This window comes from Pyxicephalus adspersus, chromosome Z, assembly GCF_032062135.1.
Source record: "Pyxicephalus adspersus chromosome Z, UCB_Pads_2.0, whole genome shotgun sequence".
NCBI lineage: Eukaryota > Metazoa > Chordata > Amphibia > Anura > Pyxicephalidae > Pyxicephalus > Pyxicephalus adspersus.
This window is the reverse complement of record NC_092871.1, coordinates 70,868,944-70,886,992: the sequence shown is the minus strand read 5'-3', so window position 1 is coordinate 70,886,992 and position 18,049 is coordinate 70,868,944. Positions and strand designations below refer to the sequence as shown.

Below are 18,049 nucleotides of genomic sequence, written 5' to 3'. Positions count from 1 at the left end.
ATGTCTCTGGACATACTTCTCCCACTCTCCCATCGCAGGCTCAGACCTGCAAAGGGAGAGGGGACAGGATCTGGCATCATGACTTCATTCTGGAGTTTCTCCCCCTTTGGAAGTTTCTTCCCCTTTGAGTGGCACGGGGCTCTCCACACATGCGCAGTCCTGAGTCCATAGATTTAGTGGTCCACGAGCTCCAAAAGGTTGGGACTACTGCTGTAGAGGAATTTTTGGTGTGACTTTGCCCACTATAATGAGCTAAGAAATTAATCTACCTAATTTTAGGATATGGAATGGAATATTTGAATCAATTTATCTTTCTGGCTTTTACTGCCATAAGGCCTTTTAGTATCTGTTGTGTAATTAGCAATCTTATTCTTGGATCCAAACCCTGAAAAAATACAAAGAATAAATTCATCTGTGCATAAAGAGTTTAAGATAGAGACAAAGAGGGTTTTTTTGCTTCTGTATATTGAAAGTATACAAGAAGTATATAATACAATGTAGTAAATTGAAATTATACAATCTTACAGTGACACAAATGTGGGCCCTTCCTCTATCTACATTCCATTAATGCAGTAAGGAGGGGTCTTTTTCCTTCAAAACTAGACAATAGCGTCTATTTTTACTGGTTGATATTTACAATGTATTACTGTTTTTTGTCTCTTAATTCCCGACGATGTTATTAAATGATCATGACATCTAATACAAAATATAGATAATCATATAAGTCCCTTATTATCAGTTAGTCATAACATCTTATGTATTAAATGGATAATACAGGTAATGTCAAAAACCATTTACTGAATTCAATTATACAGTCAATTTGATTTATTTGAGTTGGATACTTCTTCCTTTAACATATCCTTTATTACTCACCCTTAGAGTACTGAAAGTTAAAACTTTCTCGTGCACATATTATTTAAAAAAAATAGCATACTGATTTATACGAGGTAGGTCTATCCATATTAAATGAATATAGAACAAAAAAATATTTAGCATAAATATCTCAGATGTCTAATTTATGTAATTTCTCACTTTTTAGAGTGCACATCAGTATCAATGAAAGAACAAATGACAGTTCAACTTTGAACACAAAAGAATATGTTGCAGGTATGCCCCCTAGTGGATATTATAAACATTGTCAAGCTAATTAAATGCAATAAAGAAAAAATATACGGTGAAGAACACCAATTTTTGTAGTGGGATTATTTAGGCCAATATCAACAACATGTATTATGAAAATATCAAAATTTTATTAATATTTACATTAAAAAATGCTCATTCCAAATACATAAAATAACATAAAACCATTATTACACACAATAACCTCTCCTTTCAGAGTTTCAGGTACATTGACTTTCTCTCCTCTTTCCTGAGGAAGTGGATATTTCAGCGAAAAGCGTAGAGAACAAACCCATAATGTACTCCCCATAGGGATACACTAAAAGGGGAGGTTATTGCGTGTAATATTGGTTTTATGTTATTTTATGTATTTGGAATGAGCGTTTTTTAATGTAAATATTATTAAAATTTTGTTATTTTCATAATACATGTTGTTGATATTGGCCTAAAAAATCCCGCTACAAAAATTGGTGTTCTTCACCCTATATTTTTTCTTTATGGTTTATTAGGGATGTGGCCTATGTGAGATATAACATATGTATAGGTAGAAATCTTTTTTAATAATTAAATGCAATATATAAATACCTGATACTACATTACAATACATTACAGATCTAACATGACTAGTGTAATGCTCAAATGGGATTTTAAGTAGAATATTAAGTAGAATATTTCTTGATTCTCTTCTAAACATTTTTCCATGAAGTATCCATATATGATGAGGTTTATTTAAAGATTTTAGGTATATCCTTAAAGGAACCCATTTTGTGATAAATTTCAGATTTATCGTTGTACAGTGAAATCTCTCAAAACAAAAGTTGTATTCAAATAATTTAGGAAGCAATTAACAACTGTTTTAAAATACTGGCAAGCCTTTAACTAACATAAAGTCAGGACACAAGTAAGCAATAATAATTTATTTATAATCAAATATTGACCCCAATGTGGTTAATCCCATCATTTTCCTTTTCTTTTCCATTTGCAGAACGATCAGATTATTTAACCAGCAATTTCTGTTTATAATCCTTTTCATAATCCTGCATAACATGATGGTATTACCCATTTAATACATAAGATGTTATGACTAACTGATAAAAAGGTACACTTCTATGATTATATATATATTGTATAAGCTGTCATGATTATTTGATAGCTTTGTATCTACACTTCATTAATTTTGACATGTATTTGTATACTCACTGTATGACGTACTATTACAATTTCTAAGGTTTCCCATTCCCTGAGGAAGCCCTGTAGGGTGAAATGCGTCGGGAATTAAGGGACAAAAAACAGTAATACATTGTAAATATCAACTAGTACAAACAGACGCTATTGTCTAGTTTTGAAGAAAAAAGACCCCTCCTCACTGCATGAATGGAATGTAGATGGAAGAAGTGTCCACATGTGTGTCACTGTAAGATTGTATAATTTCAATCTACTACATTGTATTATATAACTATTGCATACTTTCAATATACAGTGCCAAAAAAAACTCTTTCTCTCTATCTGTTGTATTCTTTATACAAAAATGAAATGTTTCCTGTCATTAGAAAAGGGGACAGTGTCTTGCTTGCGTGGTGTGGGAAGAATTTTGCAATGTCTTCAATTGCTCTTTGCCTTTACCTGCTCCTGTATACACTGATACCTTTAGTGGCATGGAGGAATAGAACAATGCAACTAATGTTGTGTCAACCTACCAAGGTTCTTGTGATGGATGAAGATTTCTTTTTTTTCAGTAGAAAGAAGTTGAACAAGTTTAGATGCCATTTTCTCCACGATTTGAATTATTGTCATTGGACCTTTAATAACCTGCAACAGAATTCATATTTTATTTAAGCTATTTCACTATTATGTATTAGTGATTTTAGAAGGCCATTTCCAATAAACATATTTGACTAAACTTTTGTTACCCTTTATGTTTGCATCAGAGTTTGGGTTTATACATTTATCTTAAAGTGTAATAATTATGTTTTTTTTCCTGTATCCTGTATGTAAAATGAAATAGAACTCTTTAACATTCAAACCATTAATGGGCTTCCCCAGTTACATGGTTATTTGTATTTTTCAGATTTTTGCTTTCTTGCATCCTTTCAAACTTTTAGATTCTTTATCCTTACCTCAGATTGATAAATGTAACTCATCAACACCCACCTAAGCTCAACAAGATCACCTACTTATTATTAAATGATTGACAACCCATGCCTTATTGGGCTGATTAAATGCAATGCTTTGTTTTCCATAAACCATCACTGAACATCACTACTACCTTACCAAGTTTTTAGGAACCAGCCACACACCACTGAAAAATTAAGATCACTCAATAAGCTACAAGCACTTAGTGGTGTGGAAGAAAAATGATGAACAGATGAGATTTATTTTACACCACCTCTGATGTGAAACAGATATTTATTTTATACCACCTATGATGTAAAAACATCATTGTCCCTCTTACCCACCAACCATAACCTCACAAACTGTGACCCCAATGCAATTTAATAAGACACAAGACATACAAAATATTTATGTTATATACCAAACCAACTTCAGACCACAAATCTGGGTCATGGTGATTAAGAAGTTCTCCTGCAACATATACAAAATGGTGACTCAAGTCTTCTAAGTTCTCTTCACTGCCTATTACTTCCATATCAGCTACTTCTTTTAGACGTTGAATAATACCCAGGACATCTATGGTATCCAAAGAGCTTTCTTCTGTTTGCAGGCTTTCCTCAATGGCCTGGAAATATGAAAGTGCTTCTGAAAAATTAAAGTGATGGCACTCACTGGTGAAAGAGTGTTCTGGAATCTAAAACAAACAGACAAAGCGATTAACACATAAAGTATTGCAATTGATACAAAGGGTTAAAGGCAGGTACCTGTCTCCAAATAGCCCTCCTTCAGTGCTCAGTGTAATGGTTAACAAAGTAAGAAAGTGGAATAGGTGAGATGCCTGCAGCCATCTCACCTATTCCACTTTCCACTAATGACAAATGTTAAGGTTTGAGAATTTTGGGACCCCTTTCTTTTCTTCATGATACTACAACTTTAAAAAATTATTTCAGTATTAGCATTGGTCAATATTCTGAGACCTATAAATGTTATTGACTGTCCAGTTGTTGCAACGAATTTCACAATCATTCTTCTAAATGTAACAAACTTCAAATAAAAAGCTTTCATATTTGAAATGCATAATACCAAAACACAAGAACCAAGATACGGAAGGCTCTGATAATTAAGGATTGCTACACTTAATAATTAGTCGTCAGAATTATTATCCCATGCAGCCAGTCATCAATGTTACACTTTAGTACCAGTGTTTTCATCTTCAATGTACGTCTGATTTACCAACTAAGGGTAAAGATTTGAGAGATTAGCTCAGTAAGTGAAGCTCAGTTAGCTCAGTTAGCTCAGTAAATAAAACATATTTTTATTTATTAACATTAAGAACATTACCATAAAAATTAATTAAAAATGTCCGACAGACATACTCAAATATTGCTGTCTGGGTTACCCAATCCTAGGGGCATACCCTGCTGATTTTCGACGTGTTTCATGGATTAAATCTGCTTTTTCAGGAAAGGAGGACAGAAAAATCTAAAATTAAAATAATACATTTTTTTGTCAAATACCTCAATTCAACAGTTATAAACAATTCAGTTTCAAACAATTATCTTTCTTCAAATGTGGAAGTACCTGATTCCTGTAGCAGATAAAGCCCCACCTGACAGGTGAGGGCAGGCAAGGACAGTAGTGTTTTGGACTATGGACTAATCAATCAGCAATAAATCAGTTATCTAATAACATAGAAAAGGGCAATCAATTTAAACTAAAATTATCACAGTTTATTTAAACCATGTGCTCAATAAATAAGAAACTCATTGTGTGAGTGAAAGAATAAATTAATATTCTATATATTTATATAAAATGAGGAGATACTCAATTTAAGCCAAATTTATCACAAGCTATGTGAATCGTGCTCATGATTGGAAACCTCAATATATAAGTACAAAGGTATTTAAAATTAATTCCATATACCATTATTTGCTTATGTGTGACAATTAGGTCACCCATAGTCCATTTCAAATTCCGATCAATCAGTTAATGTGACATAAATAAAAAAAAAAAAAGGTGCTCCCATCATTAACTCTATATTGAATGCAGCGAATGCCCCTTAGTGCCCAATTAAACCAAAATCATCCATATGTGTTTATTTGCCATGCTTTAAAATATCTTCCTTATCCTCTTTATAGTTCCACTTGTTTATAGTGGTATTTTTAAGTATCCTCATTATTCATAATGTTTTTCAAATTTCTAAAAGTGTTAGAAATTCTAATGTGGCGTCCCCATGTGGGAAGCTAATTCTCTAATTCTATTGTATTACCTTTATTTTAAGCGTCCCAGTCAAGTATGCCGTGGCGCTTGGGGGACTGTGCATTCCATGATTGGACCTGCCTCTGATATCCACCACTGTTCTGGATAGGCAGTGGTCAGAATGGGAAGGGCCGTCAATCACAGAATGCATACCTCCTACCCGGAAACCGCGTGTGCCGCTTTTCATCATCCCTAACTCAGAAAAGAATCTCGGAAACCATTCCACCTCTCTACACAACTCTACACAGGGGGGAGTGTACTTACAGTAGGTATCACATAGGAAGAACTGTATGTACCGCAGCTCGTCACTTCACCAATCCTCAGGCTAACCGCAACTATCCGCCGTGGCAGAAAGGGGCCCCATTGTTTATTAATTTATAAATCCTCCCCTTAATGTGAACTGGACGTGAACTGTACACCTCTATCTGACAAAATACAGTGGGGAAAACCATGGAGACGAAAAATATGTTCAATAAATTTTTTTGCCAGCTGAGGAGCAGAAGAAAGACCAGGCAGGGGGACAAAGTGCTCCATTTTGGAGAAATGATCCACCACTACCCAGATCACAGAGCACCCAGAGGACAAGGGTAGATCCTAAAAAAAAAAACAAGGCTATCTGTTGCCAAGGAGCCTCAGGAACGGGCACGGGAAGCAAGAGGCCCGCTGGTCGTTGTTTGGAGGTTTTATACTGCGCGCTTGACGGACAGGCAGCAACAAACTCTTGGCGCAAATGTCTTGCCGCATGGTTGGCTACCAGTATTGTTGAGAAATAAGTTTGAAAGTCTTTCGTTGTCCAGGATGACCTACAAGGAATGACCCCAGACTAGAATTTGCTTCCTGAGGTTCAGTACAACAAAAGTCTTTCCGGGACGAATCTCAGAAAACTTGACAGGACATACAGCAATTTTTGCGGAATCAATGATGTGTTGAGGTTCCTCCTCTCGATCAGTAGCATCAAAGGACCTTGAGAGAGCATCTGCTTCGATATTCTTCTCTGCGGCACAGAAATGGAGAACGAAATCAAAACGAGCAAAGAATAAGGACCATCTAGCTTGATGAGGATTCAGTCTTTGTGCAGACTGCAAATAAGTCAAATTTGTGTGGTCAGTGTAGATCACCACCGGATGAAATGCCCCCTCGAGAAGGTAACGCCATTCCTCTAGTGCCATTTTTTTGGCCAATAACTCCCTGTCCCCAATTGGATAGTTACGCTCAGAAGCGGAGAAGGCCCTGGAGAAGAAACCACAGGGTACCATCTTACCAGAAGAAGATTTTTGTGAAAGCACCGCCCCCGCTCCAAAAGACGATGCGTCCACCTCCAAGTAGAATTGCTTGTTAGCACTAGGGCGATGGAGAACCGTAGCCTTGGAGAAAGGCCTGTTTCAAAGTTTTGAAGGCCGATTCAACTTCAGCTGTCCAATTCTTAGAGTTTGCTCCCTTACGGGTCAAAACGGAGATGGGAGCAGTCAAGGACGAGAAGTGCGGCACAAACTGGCTAGTAGTAGTTGGCGAATCCCAGGAACCGCTGGATTGCTTTTAAACCAGAAGGACGAGGCTACTTTAAAATTGCTGACAGCTTCTCAGGATCCATCTGCAGACCTGTGTCGGATATTATGTATCCTAGGAATGGAAGAGAGGATTTCTCAAAGGAACATTTCTCGAACTTGGCGTACAGACGATTTTGTTTTGGACCAAACGAACCTGCTTCCAGTGAGTAGCCAGATCTGGAGAAAAAACAAGGATATCATCAAGATACACTACAACACAGGAATATAGCAAGTCTCTGAAGATGTTGTTAACGAACTCCTGGAACACTGCAGGGGCATTGCTTAGTCCAAAGGGCATCACCAGTTATTCATAGTGACCGTCACAAGTATTGAAGGCGGTCTTCCACTCATCCCCCTGGCGAATCCTGATCAGATTGTAGGCCCCACGTAGGTCTAATTTGGAAAAAACTTTAGCTCTCCCAAGGCGGTCAAACAATTTAGAGGTTAGGGGAAGTGAGTACATTTTTTACTGGTATCTTGTTAGGACCCCTGTAGTCGATGCAAGGATGTAGGGAGCCATCTTTCTTCTTCACAAAGAAAAAACCTGCACCAGCCGCAGAGGAAGATTTGCAGATAAATCCTCTGTCAAGGTTCTCCTTGATATACTCCGACATGGATTGAGTCTGTGCTGGTGAAAGGGGATAGATGCGCCCACGAGGAGGCAAGGAGCCCTGGTCCAAGTCAATAAGACAGTCATACGGCCTGTGAGGGGGTAGCGTCTCAGCCGCCTTTTTGTCAAAGACATCCATATAAGTATGATAGGCTGTCGTTAGGCCCCCGGAGATTGGCTGGCACCTGCGGTGACAGAGCTGGCGGGACAGAAAGGAGACACTTTCCATGACATGACAGTCCCCAAACAAAATTCTTTAACAAGCCTGTCACGGTTGGGACTGGTGTCAACATGGTGTGATTTCTGCCTAAAAAGTAATTGAGTGTGTTAGGACTTCAACAAATTCTTGTGAGGGGAGTTTCTCTTTCTCAACAACTGTTTTTGGGGGAGCTAGTTCTGCTACCATCTGTGAAGACTTGTCATTGTGAGTGTGTGACTGAGTGTGGTTGTTCAAACCGGTAGTGTCTTTATTTTTTGATCCAAACTATTACTGTTGTGGCGTCTTTTAGTTTTTTGTGTACAATGTGGTGGAATTTCATTGGATATTCTTTTTGTCCTATATTGGGCCTTACATAGGTTCTATATGAAGACTGCGATGAACTTTTAGAACCACTGTCATCAGTTGTTTCCCCACTTTTATCAGGGAAGCCTCTTTTAGGAGGTCCTCCCCTTCTTGGTTGGTTCCACTTATATGAATTTTCAGGAAGTAAGGCTTGTTGATCTTTCAGGAACTTTTGTTCCCTATTTGAAACCAAATAATTTAATTTTTGTAGGTAGCTTTGAATCTCTGCATTCTTTTTAGATATTTCAACTCATCTGTATTGAAGCTGTGGCACGTTCCCATGTGGAGCCCTAAGGGGGTAATTATTTTACCATTCCTAATGGCATAAATATGCTCATATATTCTTCTTTTAAGCAAAGTAAGTTACCGATTTTTGTTAAATAGTTAAAGGATATCTTTACAATTGTAAATTTATTGAGTAAGATCATTGTTAACACTTTTAGATTTAAAAAACTTTTAAATTTGAAAAACATTATGAATATTGGCTATACTTAAGAATACCACTATCAACAAGTGGAACCATAAAAAGGATAAGTAAGATATTTTAAAGCATGGCAAATAAACACATATGGATGATTTTTGGGTTAATTAGGCACTAAGGGGCATTCATTGCACTTAATATAGAGTTAATGATGGGAGCACCTTTTTTTATTTATGTCACTATACCTGAGTGATCGGAAGTTGAAATGGACTATGGGTGACCTAATTGTCACAAATAAGCAATTGATGCTATATGGAATTAATTAATTTTAAATACAATTGCACTTATATTATGAGGTTTGCAATCATGAGCACATTATTTACAAATTGATTATCTCCCCTTTTTATGTAAATATATAGGGTATTCATTTAATCTTTCACTCACATGATGAGTTTCTTATTTGTGAGCACATGGTTTATACAAACTGTGATGAATTTAGTTTGAATTGATTGCCTTTTTTTGTTATTAGATATTATTAACGAATATTGCTGATTGATTCATATGCCCAAAACACTGCTGTCCTTGCCTGCTCTCACCTGTCAGGTGGGGCTTTATGTGCTACAGGAATCAGGTACTTCTACATTTGAAGAAAGATAATTGATTGAAATTGAATTGTTTATAACTGTTAAATTGAGGTATTTGACGAAAAATTACATTTTTTAATTTCAGATATTTCTGTCCTCCTTTCCCAAAGAAGCGGATTTAATCCGTGAAACACATCAAAAATCAGCAGGATATGACCCTAGGATTGGATAACAGAGACAAGAATATTTAAAATGTCTGTCCCACATTTTTAATTATTTTAATGTTAATGTTCCTAATGTTATTAAACAAAGATATGTTTTTGATGTATATTTGAAAATTGAGTATTGTTGGCCTTAATAGTCCCACTTACTGAGCTAATCCCTCAAACCCTTACCTTTAGTTGAATTAGGGATGTGGCCATGTGCTAATTAGGAGATTGGTCAGATTTTGCTTACTTTGATTTACCAACTAACAACCAATGTGAGTCTCTATATATCACCTTAGGAAGCAAGTAAGTGAAGCGCGTTAGGTTCAAGACAAAACACTTACAGCATAGAAATCACATCAGATTAAGATTCAAAGTGGGCTTCATGATTTATTTTAATGAGCCCATATAAAAATGTCTTAGTAATATGTTCCTATTGAAATTAGAAGTTAGTAGAAGTTTTTCCTAATAAATTAATATTGTTTTTTTCAGTTTAGGTTTGCTGCAAAAAGCCATATTTTGTTCATCTTATTCATTCTTTGTAAAAATTTAGGCTTGGCAAACAAAGTATTACTAGTAAGCACTTTTTGGATCTTCTGTTTGTTCATTAACCATATTTTGTATTCGGCACTAAAAAAATGTTTGGAACAATTGAAAATTCAATACTTTTATTATTATTGTACATGTGAAATAAAAAAGAGAAGCTAAGTTTCCTAAAGCAATCCTGAGTATTAGAAAATTTTCGCAACTATGCGGATAGTAAGTCAATAACCAAAAAAGTATTTTTTAATGAAAGTGCTGCCTTTATGTTTTATGGCAGAGCAATATGCTCGTAATCAAACAACTATCACCCTTTATCCTCACAGCATTGAACAGTAAAATGCAGGCATAAATTAAAAACAGTTCTAAATTGCTAATGTATAAAACAATGTGACTGGAAGAATTAATATTTTCTGCTTTTATAATGTATGAAAACAATACCATGAATATAATAGCCTGCTATTGCACTAAAAGCTAACCTGGAGGAATGCTGTTATCTGTTAAAGTTAAAAGGCTCCCAATTAACCAATAGAGGTATCCCCAGAACTCTTTTTTTATTCAAAATAGCAAAAAACTGTGAAGAGATGCTAGATTTGTGGCCATCAGTGGTTTGTGATTATCAGTGGTTTCTGGTACCTCACACAATACCCTACATATACCTTTGATTATCAATGGTTTATGGTGAATAACATATACCCTCCTTTCCCCATAAAACCAACAGTGTTGTGTGTGCAATGTACATTCACTCCAACTGTCACTGGAAACCATCACTAACGACTTTTTCCAGGGACAATTTTTGTAGATCTGTGTACAGCTTTACCTAGCTCAACTCTCTTATCTGCACAACACCATATGAACTATATATTTTTCTTTTATTTCTGCTATGAGCTAAAAATTGTATTTGTCTTTTTTCAAATTTTACTAAACCTAAAATTTTTGAACAACTAAACATTGTTTGCAATTTTTTTAATTATTAAAAAAAAACACTAACCTAACAAAAAAAAAATGTTTAAATATTATTGGTCAGAAAAACAGAAATAAACAAAAAACATCACAAAATTTATAGTTAAGGAGAAAAGGGGAAGGAGGAGTTAATCAGGACTGATGAGGGTAAATGAATGGTTACAGAATAAATTGTTTTTTGTTTTCATTTGATGTTATGTTTTAACTAAACTTTTGGACCTATTTGGCAAAATATGTCCCAGTGTTGGGCAAATTAAAACACTGTTGAAGTGAATGGGGAAGAAACTGGTGTTTTATTATGTTCTCATGAGAGACACTGCAGCCAAATGTACCAAAACACCATAGCAAGACCACCAAATATAACTCAGAAACAGCTCTTGGGGTTCCTAAATTATGTTCATGGTTTTATGGAATCGCAAAGGGTCAAGTAAAAGTTATAGTAAAAAGCATATCAAAAGCATAAATGGACTGTGTAATAAGAATGTTTTACTGTGACCAAAATTACAGCTACAGCTATAGCCCTTTGAGTTTGTTAAATTAACGGTAAAAGGTCCTTGAAGAGGAGGGGTCTTCCTAAGAAAAAAATCAGGCAGACCTTAGAGCACAAGCAAATAGCCTTGAAGGAATCTTTCTAAAAATAAATTTAGTATCCTAGCAGAAACAAAAAGTCATTGGCTGGGGTCTTCTTAAAAACATCTTCAATATAAGTAAGGTCTCTAAGCAGAACTACAAGGCGTTGGAGGGGTCTCGTCTGTTTACCCCCCCCCGCCCACTTTTAACAAGTTAAAGTATTTTGTATTTTTGAGAAAAATTTTGTCACGCTTGGAGAGACAGGGCCGCTAGGGGGTGCTGCAGCTTGCAAGAGAGTGGTGTGAGCCCTGAGATGGGTCAAGGTACAGACTCTAAGCAGTAACCAGGTCTTCTCCAGGGCCTCTGATGGTAAGGATGTTGCACTGCTGGTTAATGCTGGGTTGCGGTCCTTGGGCACACCAGGGAATGTAGGCACGCCCAGAGTCAGAACCGCCCGCATGCACGGGAGAGAGATGCCTGCACTGTAGTGAGGAAGAGTAAGTGTGACAAATACGATACATCATTGGCTCGTAAATTATCTTTTGTGCATGATTGTTTGCCATCAGATGAAGCTGTGTCCTCCCGTGTCCCAAAGTCTTACAAATAGCTTGTCTTTTGCATCTCTGTTATGTCAAACTAGAGACCCCAGCATTTCTGGGACATGCCACTAAATGCCAACTGCATAGAAACAAAGATTCTTTTGCTAATGACATTTTGAGGGCAAAAAAAATATTTATAAATAATGGTTATAACAGTTAGAAAATAAAACACATCATTACAGCATGACATTTATTTAGAGCAGTGCAGTACTAAAATAACTGCAATTAAATTAAATTAACTCACCAATGTGCGATTGGCAATTATATTCACCCTGCTTGCAAAAGATTGGTTTCTTTTCCTCCTGGCATTTCTTAGCTGCTGATAGATGTCTGGAAAAAACAAATTATCATACAACAACTTGTTTACCTTGAAACCATTCAAGACCCTTATATTGAAACCCCTCGGTAGGGTATATAAAAATATACTGTCCCAATAATGTTAAATATTATGTTGATCCTTCAATATATATCCAGTAATATTAGCCAAAGGAAGATGCATAGTAATTCATACCCATCCTGTCCGTAATGAATATCCATCATGTCTTACTCTGACCATCAGAGATGAGTAAATAGAAGATGACAAAGTAAAATTTGATTTGAATTTCATGAAAAATTCGATTTGCAACAAATGCGAATTTCCTCGCGATTCGTGGTAACGAATCGTAATTTTTCCTTAAATGGCGGCTACACGTGTGAGGACATGGGGCAAGGAACTCTGGGAAGGCAGGATGACCCATAATGCCATGCATGCAGCCAGTCAGCAGCAAACCAGCCCTGTGATGTCACAGCCCTATAAATAGCCTCAGCCATCCTGGATTAAGACATTTTACAGCAGTCTGAGGGCAGGGAGAGACGTCTGCAGGCACTAGGGAGAGTGATAGGGAAAACCTCATTTGTGAGAAAAAAAAAATCTATTTATAAGTGCAGGGAAAGGATAGGGAGGAATCATTTCACAGCATTGTAGTGCAGGGAGAGACGTCAGAAGGCGCCAGGGACAGTGCTAGCAAAGCGAATTACAAGTGAAGAAAAAGATTATTTGGGGATCCAAATGGCCATTTTACAGCTTTGTCATTCCAGCAATTTTCTCTTGTTATTGGGATGCAACTGCTATGTTAAAAAGCCTTTAGTGGCTTATATCTGTGGAAAAAAATATATATACGCATTTCCCTTCTGCAGTTATATGTGGTGAAAGCATTTAGTGGCCTATTTCAGTACAAAAAGAAAAATATATACGCACTTCACTGTTGCAGTTATTTGTGGTGAAAGTGTTTAGTGGCCTATTTCCGTACAAAAAGAAAAATATATACGCAGTTCAGTGTTGCAGTTATTTGTGGTAAAAGCGTTTAGTGGCCTATTTACATACAAAAAGAAAAATATATACGCACTTCACTGTTGCAGTTATTTGTGGTAAAAGCGTTTAGTTGCCTATTTCTGTACAAAAATAAAAATATATTCGTCGCTTTTAATTTGAAAGGTAGGTGTGTTTTAATTTGCTTTTAATTTATTTCGTTTAAGACAGAGAAGTGTCAGGTATAGCACAGAGGAGTGGCAGAGGCCTAAATGTTTCTGGCGCAGGCAGAGGTCGCAGCAGAGTAAGGGGGCGTGTCAGAACGAGTCGCAGTGAGAGGCCTGAGCTCATAGTGTCATCTACCGGTCGTGTCTTGACCAGCAACCCAGAAATTCTTGATTGGTTAACTCGGTCATCCACTTCATCCCAAGTGACATCGGATACCCTCAGCCAACAGTCATGGGTTCGTCAGACACAACCCTTAGTTGGCATGGCCCGGGAGCAGGCCCTCTTTTTCCTCAACCTGCCTCTGTCCTTTGCTGTTCCCTCAGCCACAGAAGTATTGTATGCTGTGGGCTCAGCTCCACTATACAGCAAGGACAAGCTAGTAGAGGACAGTCAGCAGCTACTGCCCAGCCAAGATCTGGAGGAGACATCTGCCACTTCCTCCGCTAGGCAGGCAAGTAGTGATGAGGAGAGTGGCGTGGCAGGTGGTGTTGCGAGCGGTCAGGCTCCTGACCCAGAGTCTGTTGCAGAGGACATCAGTGATGTGCATACACTACTCGATGATGATAAAGCCGATCGCACTTGGGAGCCGGGTGAAGAAGGGGCTTCATCATCATCAGGAGAAAAGGGTGGCAGCTTGCTCATGAGGCAGTGGCTGAGCCAGCAAGGTGGTAGCATGGCTGAGAGTAAGCAGGGTGGCAGCAGAGGGAGGTCGGGAGCCAAACGTGCCCAAGGTAGACAACCTGCTTTGCAGCAGTCTATGAGCCTGGGAAGTAGTGGTGCAGGGGTTCACGGAGGCAGCGGCGGTAGCAGTCAGTCAGTGCGGAGTGTTGGGGGGAAAATCACCTACTCGGCGGTGTGGCAGTTCTTTGTTAAGCCCCCCGGAAGAGGTTAACATGGCCATATGTAGAATATGTGGGCAGAAGGTGAAGCGTGGCCAGAGTGCCAATGTTGGCACAATGGCCCTGCATCAACATATGCAGCATCACCATAAAGTGGCCTGGGAGAACCGTGGCTCTGATGTGGTGGTCCTGCTCCTCCTCCTACTCCTCGTCAGTCATTCCGTCAGCAATCGATCACCGAAGCAATTGCCAAGAGACAACAGTATGGGTGCACTCATCCAACGGCGCAGAAGCTGAATGTCCTCCTGTCCAAGTTGCTGGTGCTGCAGTCCCTACCTTTCCAAGTGGTGGACTCTGCACCTTTCAGAGAACTGATGGCTTGTGCGGAGCCGAGTCCCAAGCCATCATTTCTTTGCAAAAAAGGCAGTACCAGCCCTGCACAAATATGTAGAACAGAAGGTGGGCCAGTCCTTGAGCCTGTTGGTGTCTGCCAAAGTGCACGGCACCGTCGACGTGTGGAGCTGTAACTACGGTCAGGGACAATACATGTCCTTTACGGCCCACTGGGTGAATGTGGATCCTGCACAGCCACACCAGCAACTTGGCCAGGTGACACCGCTTCCGCCTTCATGTTCTCACGCCACTGGTCCTGCGACAACGTCCGCCTCTGCCTCCTCATCCTCAACCGTGTCCTCAGCCTCCACTGCAGGGACAATTCACAGTGCCCCTCCAGCATACCACATGTGCAGGGCACGGCGGTGTCACGCTGTTCTGCACTTGGTTTGCCTGGGCAAACAGAGTCACCCGGGGGAGGATGCCCACATGCTCCATGTGATTCATCAAGAAATCGAATCCTGGCTTTCTCTGCGACAACTAAAAATTGGAACCATGGTGACCGACAACGACAAGAACATGGTGTCAGTTTTGCGTCAAGGAAGGCTGAGCCATGCGCCCTGCATCGTCTTCCACCCATCTGCAAGATTTCATAAAAATGGCCAGGAAACTTTGCATGCACTTCAGCCACTCGTACACCACAAAGCACACCCTCCTTGAGCTGAAGCGGCAGAACCGCATCCCCCAACATAGGCTAATATGCAACTCGTTGGAATTCCACCCTCCATATGTTGGACCGACTATACGAACAGAGAAAGGCCAACAACAAATTCTTGATGATCCAAGCAGATAGGAGAACTCCCATGTGTAACTTCGATGTCAGCCAGTGGCAGCTCATGCGTGACACCTGCCGTTTGCTCAGGCCCTTTGAGGAGGCCACGTTATTTGTCAGTTGTCAGGAATACGGGATGAACAACATAATTCCACTGCTTCATGTCGTGGAACAGATGCTGGTAAATCTGGCTGGTCAGGGGACTGGAGACGTGGCTCCTAGATCTCACGGCCATATGAGTCCTGTGGGAGCTAAACTGGAGGAGGACATTGGAGCACAGGCATTGTATAGCGAAATGGGTGGTTTTTCTACTCAGGTGACAGGAGAAAAGGAGCAGGAGCAGCTAGAGGAGCAGGAGGGAGATGAGGAAGACAAGGCAGAGGACCCAGACACACCGTGGCAGTATGCAGTGGAGATGGAGGCAGAGAGTCCCTCCGAGTCATTTGCACAAATGGCCCGCTGCATGCTCACTTGCTTGCGTAGTGACAGCCGAATTGTCACCATTCCGCAGAGGGATGACTTCTGGCTCTCCACCTTGTTGGACCCTCAGTACCGGTCCAAAATGGGGTCCTTTTTTACCCCCCCTGAGAGGGAGGACAAACTGAAGTACTACAGAGACATCCTATGTAGTCAGTTGGCCGCTGCCTATCTGTGTCATCGTCCAACCTCTTGCAGGTCTGACTGAGGGGGCTCTCTGCACTCACGTTCCACTGCCATGGCTGATGGGGAGGGGTGGGGTGGCAGGAGCAGTACCTGCTCCATCAGCAGCAGCCTAGTCTAGAGTCACTGATGAGCAGCTTTCTTCAGCCGCATAGTGAAGAAACTTCTCACCAGCAGCTAGACATAGAGCAGAACCTGAATCAGCAGGTGGTGGCATACTTGGAGTGCACCCTTCCAGAAGATCCGGTGGACTACTGGGCAGCCAAGTTGGATTTGTGGCTGCAACTGGCCGAGTTTGCCTTGCCCTGGAAAAGCTGCCCTGCCTGGCCAGTAGTGTGGCATCAGAGCGCGTGTTTAGTGTGGCGGGGGTCATAGTTACCCCAAGAAGAACTCGCCTGTCCACCCAAAATGTGGAGGGACTGACCTTTGTCAAGATGAATCAGGCGAGGATCTGCCAGGATTTCCACCCACCAATGCCTGATGCATCTGATTAGATGTTTCATGCCGCCTCATCCAAACCTTGACAAAAGAGACCGGTTTCTTCTGGCTACCTGTCTCAGCTACTACTCTGATGCTGCCACCTGCCGGATGCCATACATCAGATGCCAAGTGCTCCTTCTTTCACCCACCTGCTTCAGTGGGTACTGGTATTGCCACCCAATTCCAGACTCTGTCATTGTGCCACCTTGTGGTCTCCGCCTGATGCTGCTGCTTCTGCCACCTCCACACTCTGTCATTGTGCCACTCTGTGGCCTCCTGATGCTGCTGTCACCTCCACACTCTGTCATTGTGCCACTCCGTGGCCTCCATTCTGTTGGGGGGGCTCTACTTGTATAAGCGGTTAATAGAACAGGTTCTGTAGACATCTATGTGGAATCAGCTGACGAGGGTGTAAAAGGAGTGCGCTTCTTCTTGACGCTAACATGGACCTGTAAGGCTGAGTTCATACTTGAGTTATTTGGTCAGTTATGGCCCCGTGACTGCCCAAGTAAGTGAAGTGTGCAGTGATTCTAACAGCCTATCATCTGCATGTCATACTGACTCACAGTATTATTTCACTACCACAGCAGACATCCTATGCGTGTTACTGCAAGGCACAGTGTTCTACACCACTATCAAGGCTCTATGCAGGCCGGAAATAGATGTTTTTTAATGCGATTCGGCGCAAATAAATTCGGATCGAAGCCAATCTTTTCGAAAAATTCGGCGACCCGGCCGAATTGAATTTTTGAGAAATTCGCTCATCTCTAGTTACCATCCAGGTGTAAAGCGAATTTTTGTGGTGACACAGAAATCACACTCAACACAATTTCTGTCTCTTCCCTACCTTTCTAAATTCAGCAGACAAAATGCTCTGGAGTTTTTCTTTCATGTTTTTTCTAGTACATCTGTACATCATAAGAGTCTACCACTATAGGACAAAGCAGGTGGGGGTACCCAATAGAGTGTGTTTTTAAGTGGTTAAGATAGTTACAGGTAAATGGTTTGTATGGTGTTAGTGTTAGGTTAGGTAAGTTAAATCAGATCTGGACCCTAATTGGATGCCATTTCCCTTACCTAAAGCAGTGTGGTTTATTTAATACACCCTTTTTTCAGTTTTTTCACAGTGGCTCAGTGGTTAGCACTCTTGCTTTTGCAACACTAGGTTCTGGGTTCAAATCTCTGCCAGGACACCATCTGCAAGGAGTTTCTATGTTCTCCCCGTGATTGCATAGGTTACCTCTAGGTACTCAGGTTTCCTCCCACATTCCAAAAATATGCATTTAAGTTAATGGGG

General features: G+C 40.0%; 1 protein-coding gene across 1 annotated transcript in view; it reads right to left on the bottom strand.

Moving 5' to 3' along the window:
• The window catches only part of ADGRD2 (adhesion G protein-coupled receptor D2), a 258,692-nt gene that overhangs the window by 213,808 nt on the left and 26,835 nt on the right, over nt 1-18,049 (bottom strand). The window contains exons 2-4 of the mRNA XM_072430618.1: nt 12,337-12,422; nt 3,653-3,925; nt 2,817-2,928 (exon numbers count right to left, since the gene is read on the bottom strand). Coding sequence (XP_072286719.1) covers nt 2,817-2,928; nt 3,653-3,925; nt 12,337-12,422 — 471 coding nt within the window. The remainder of the gene's footprint in view (nt 1-2,816; nt 2,929-3,652; nt 3,926-12,336; nt 12,423-18,049) is intronic.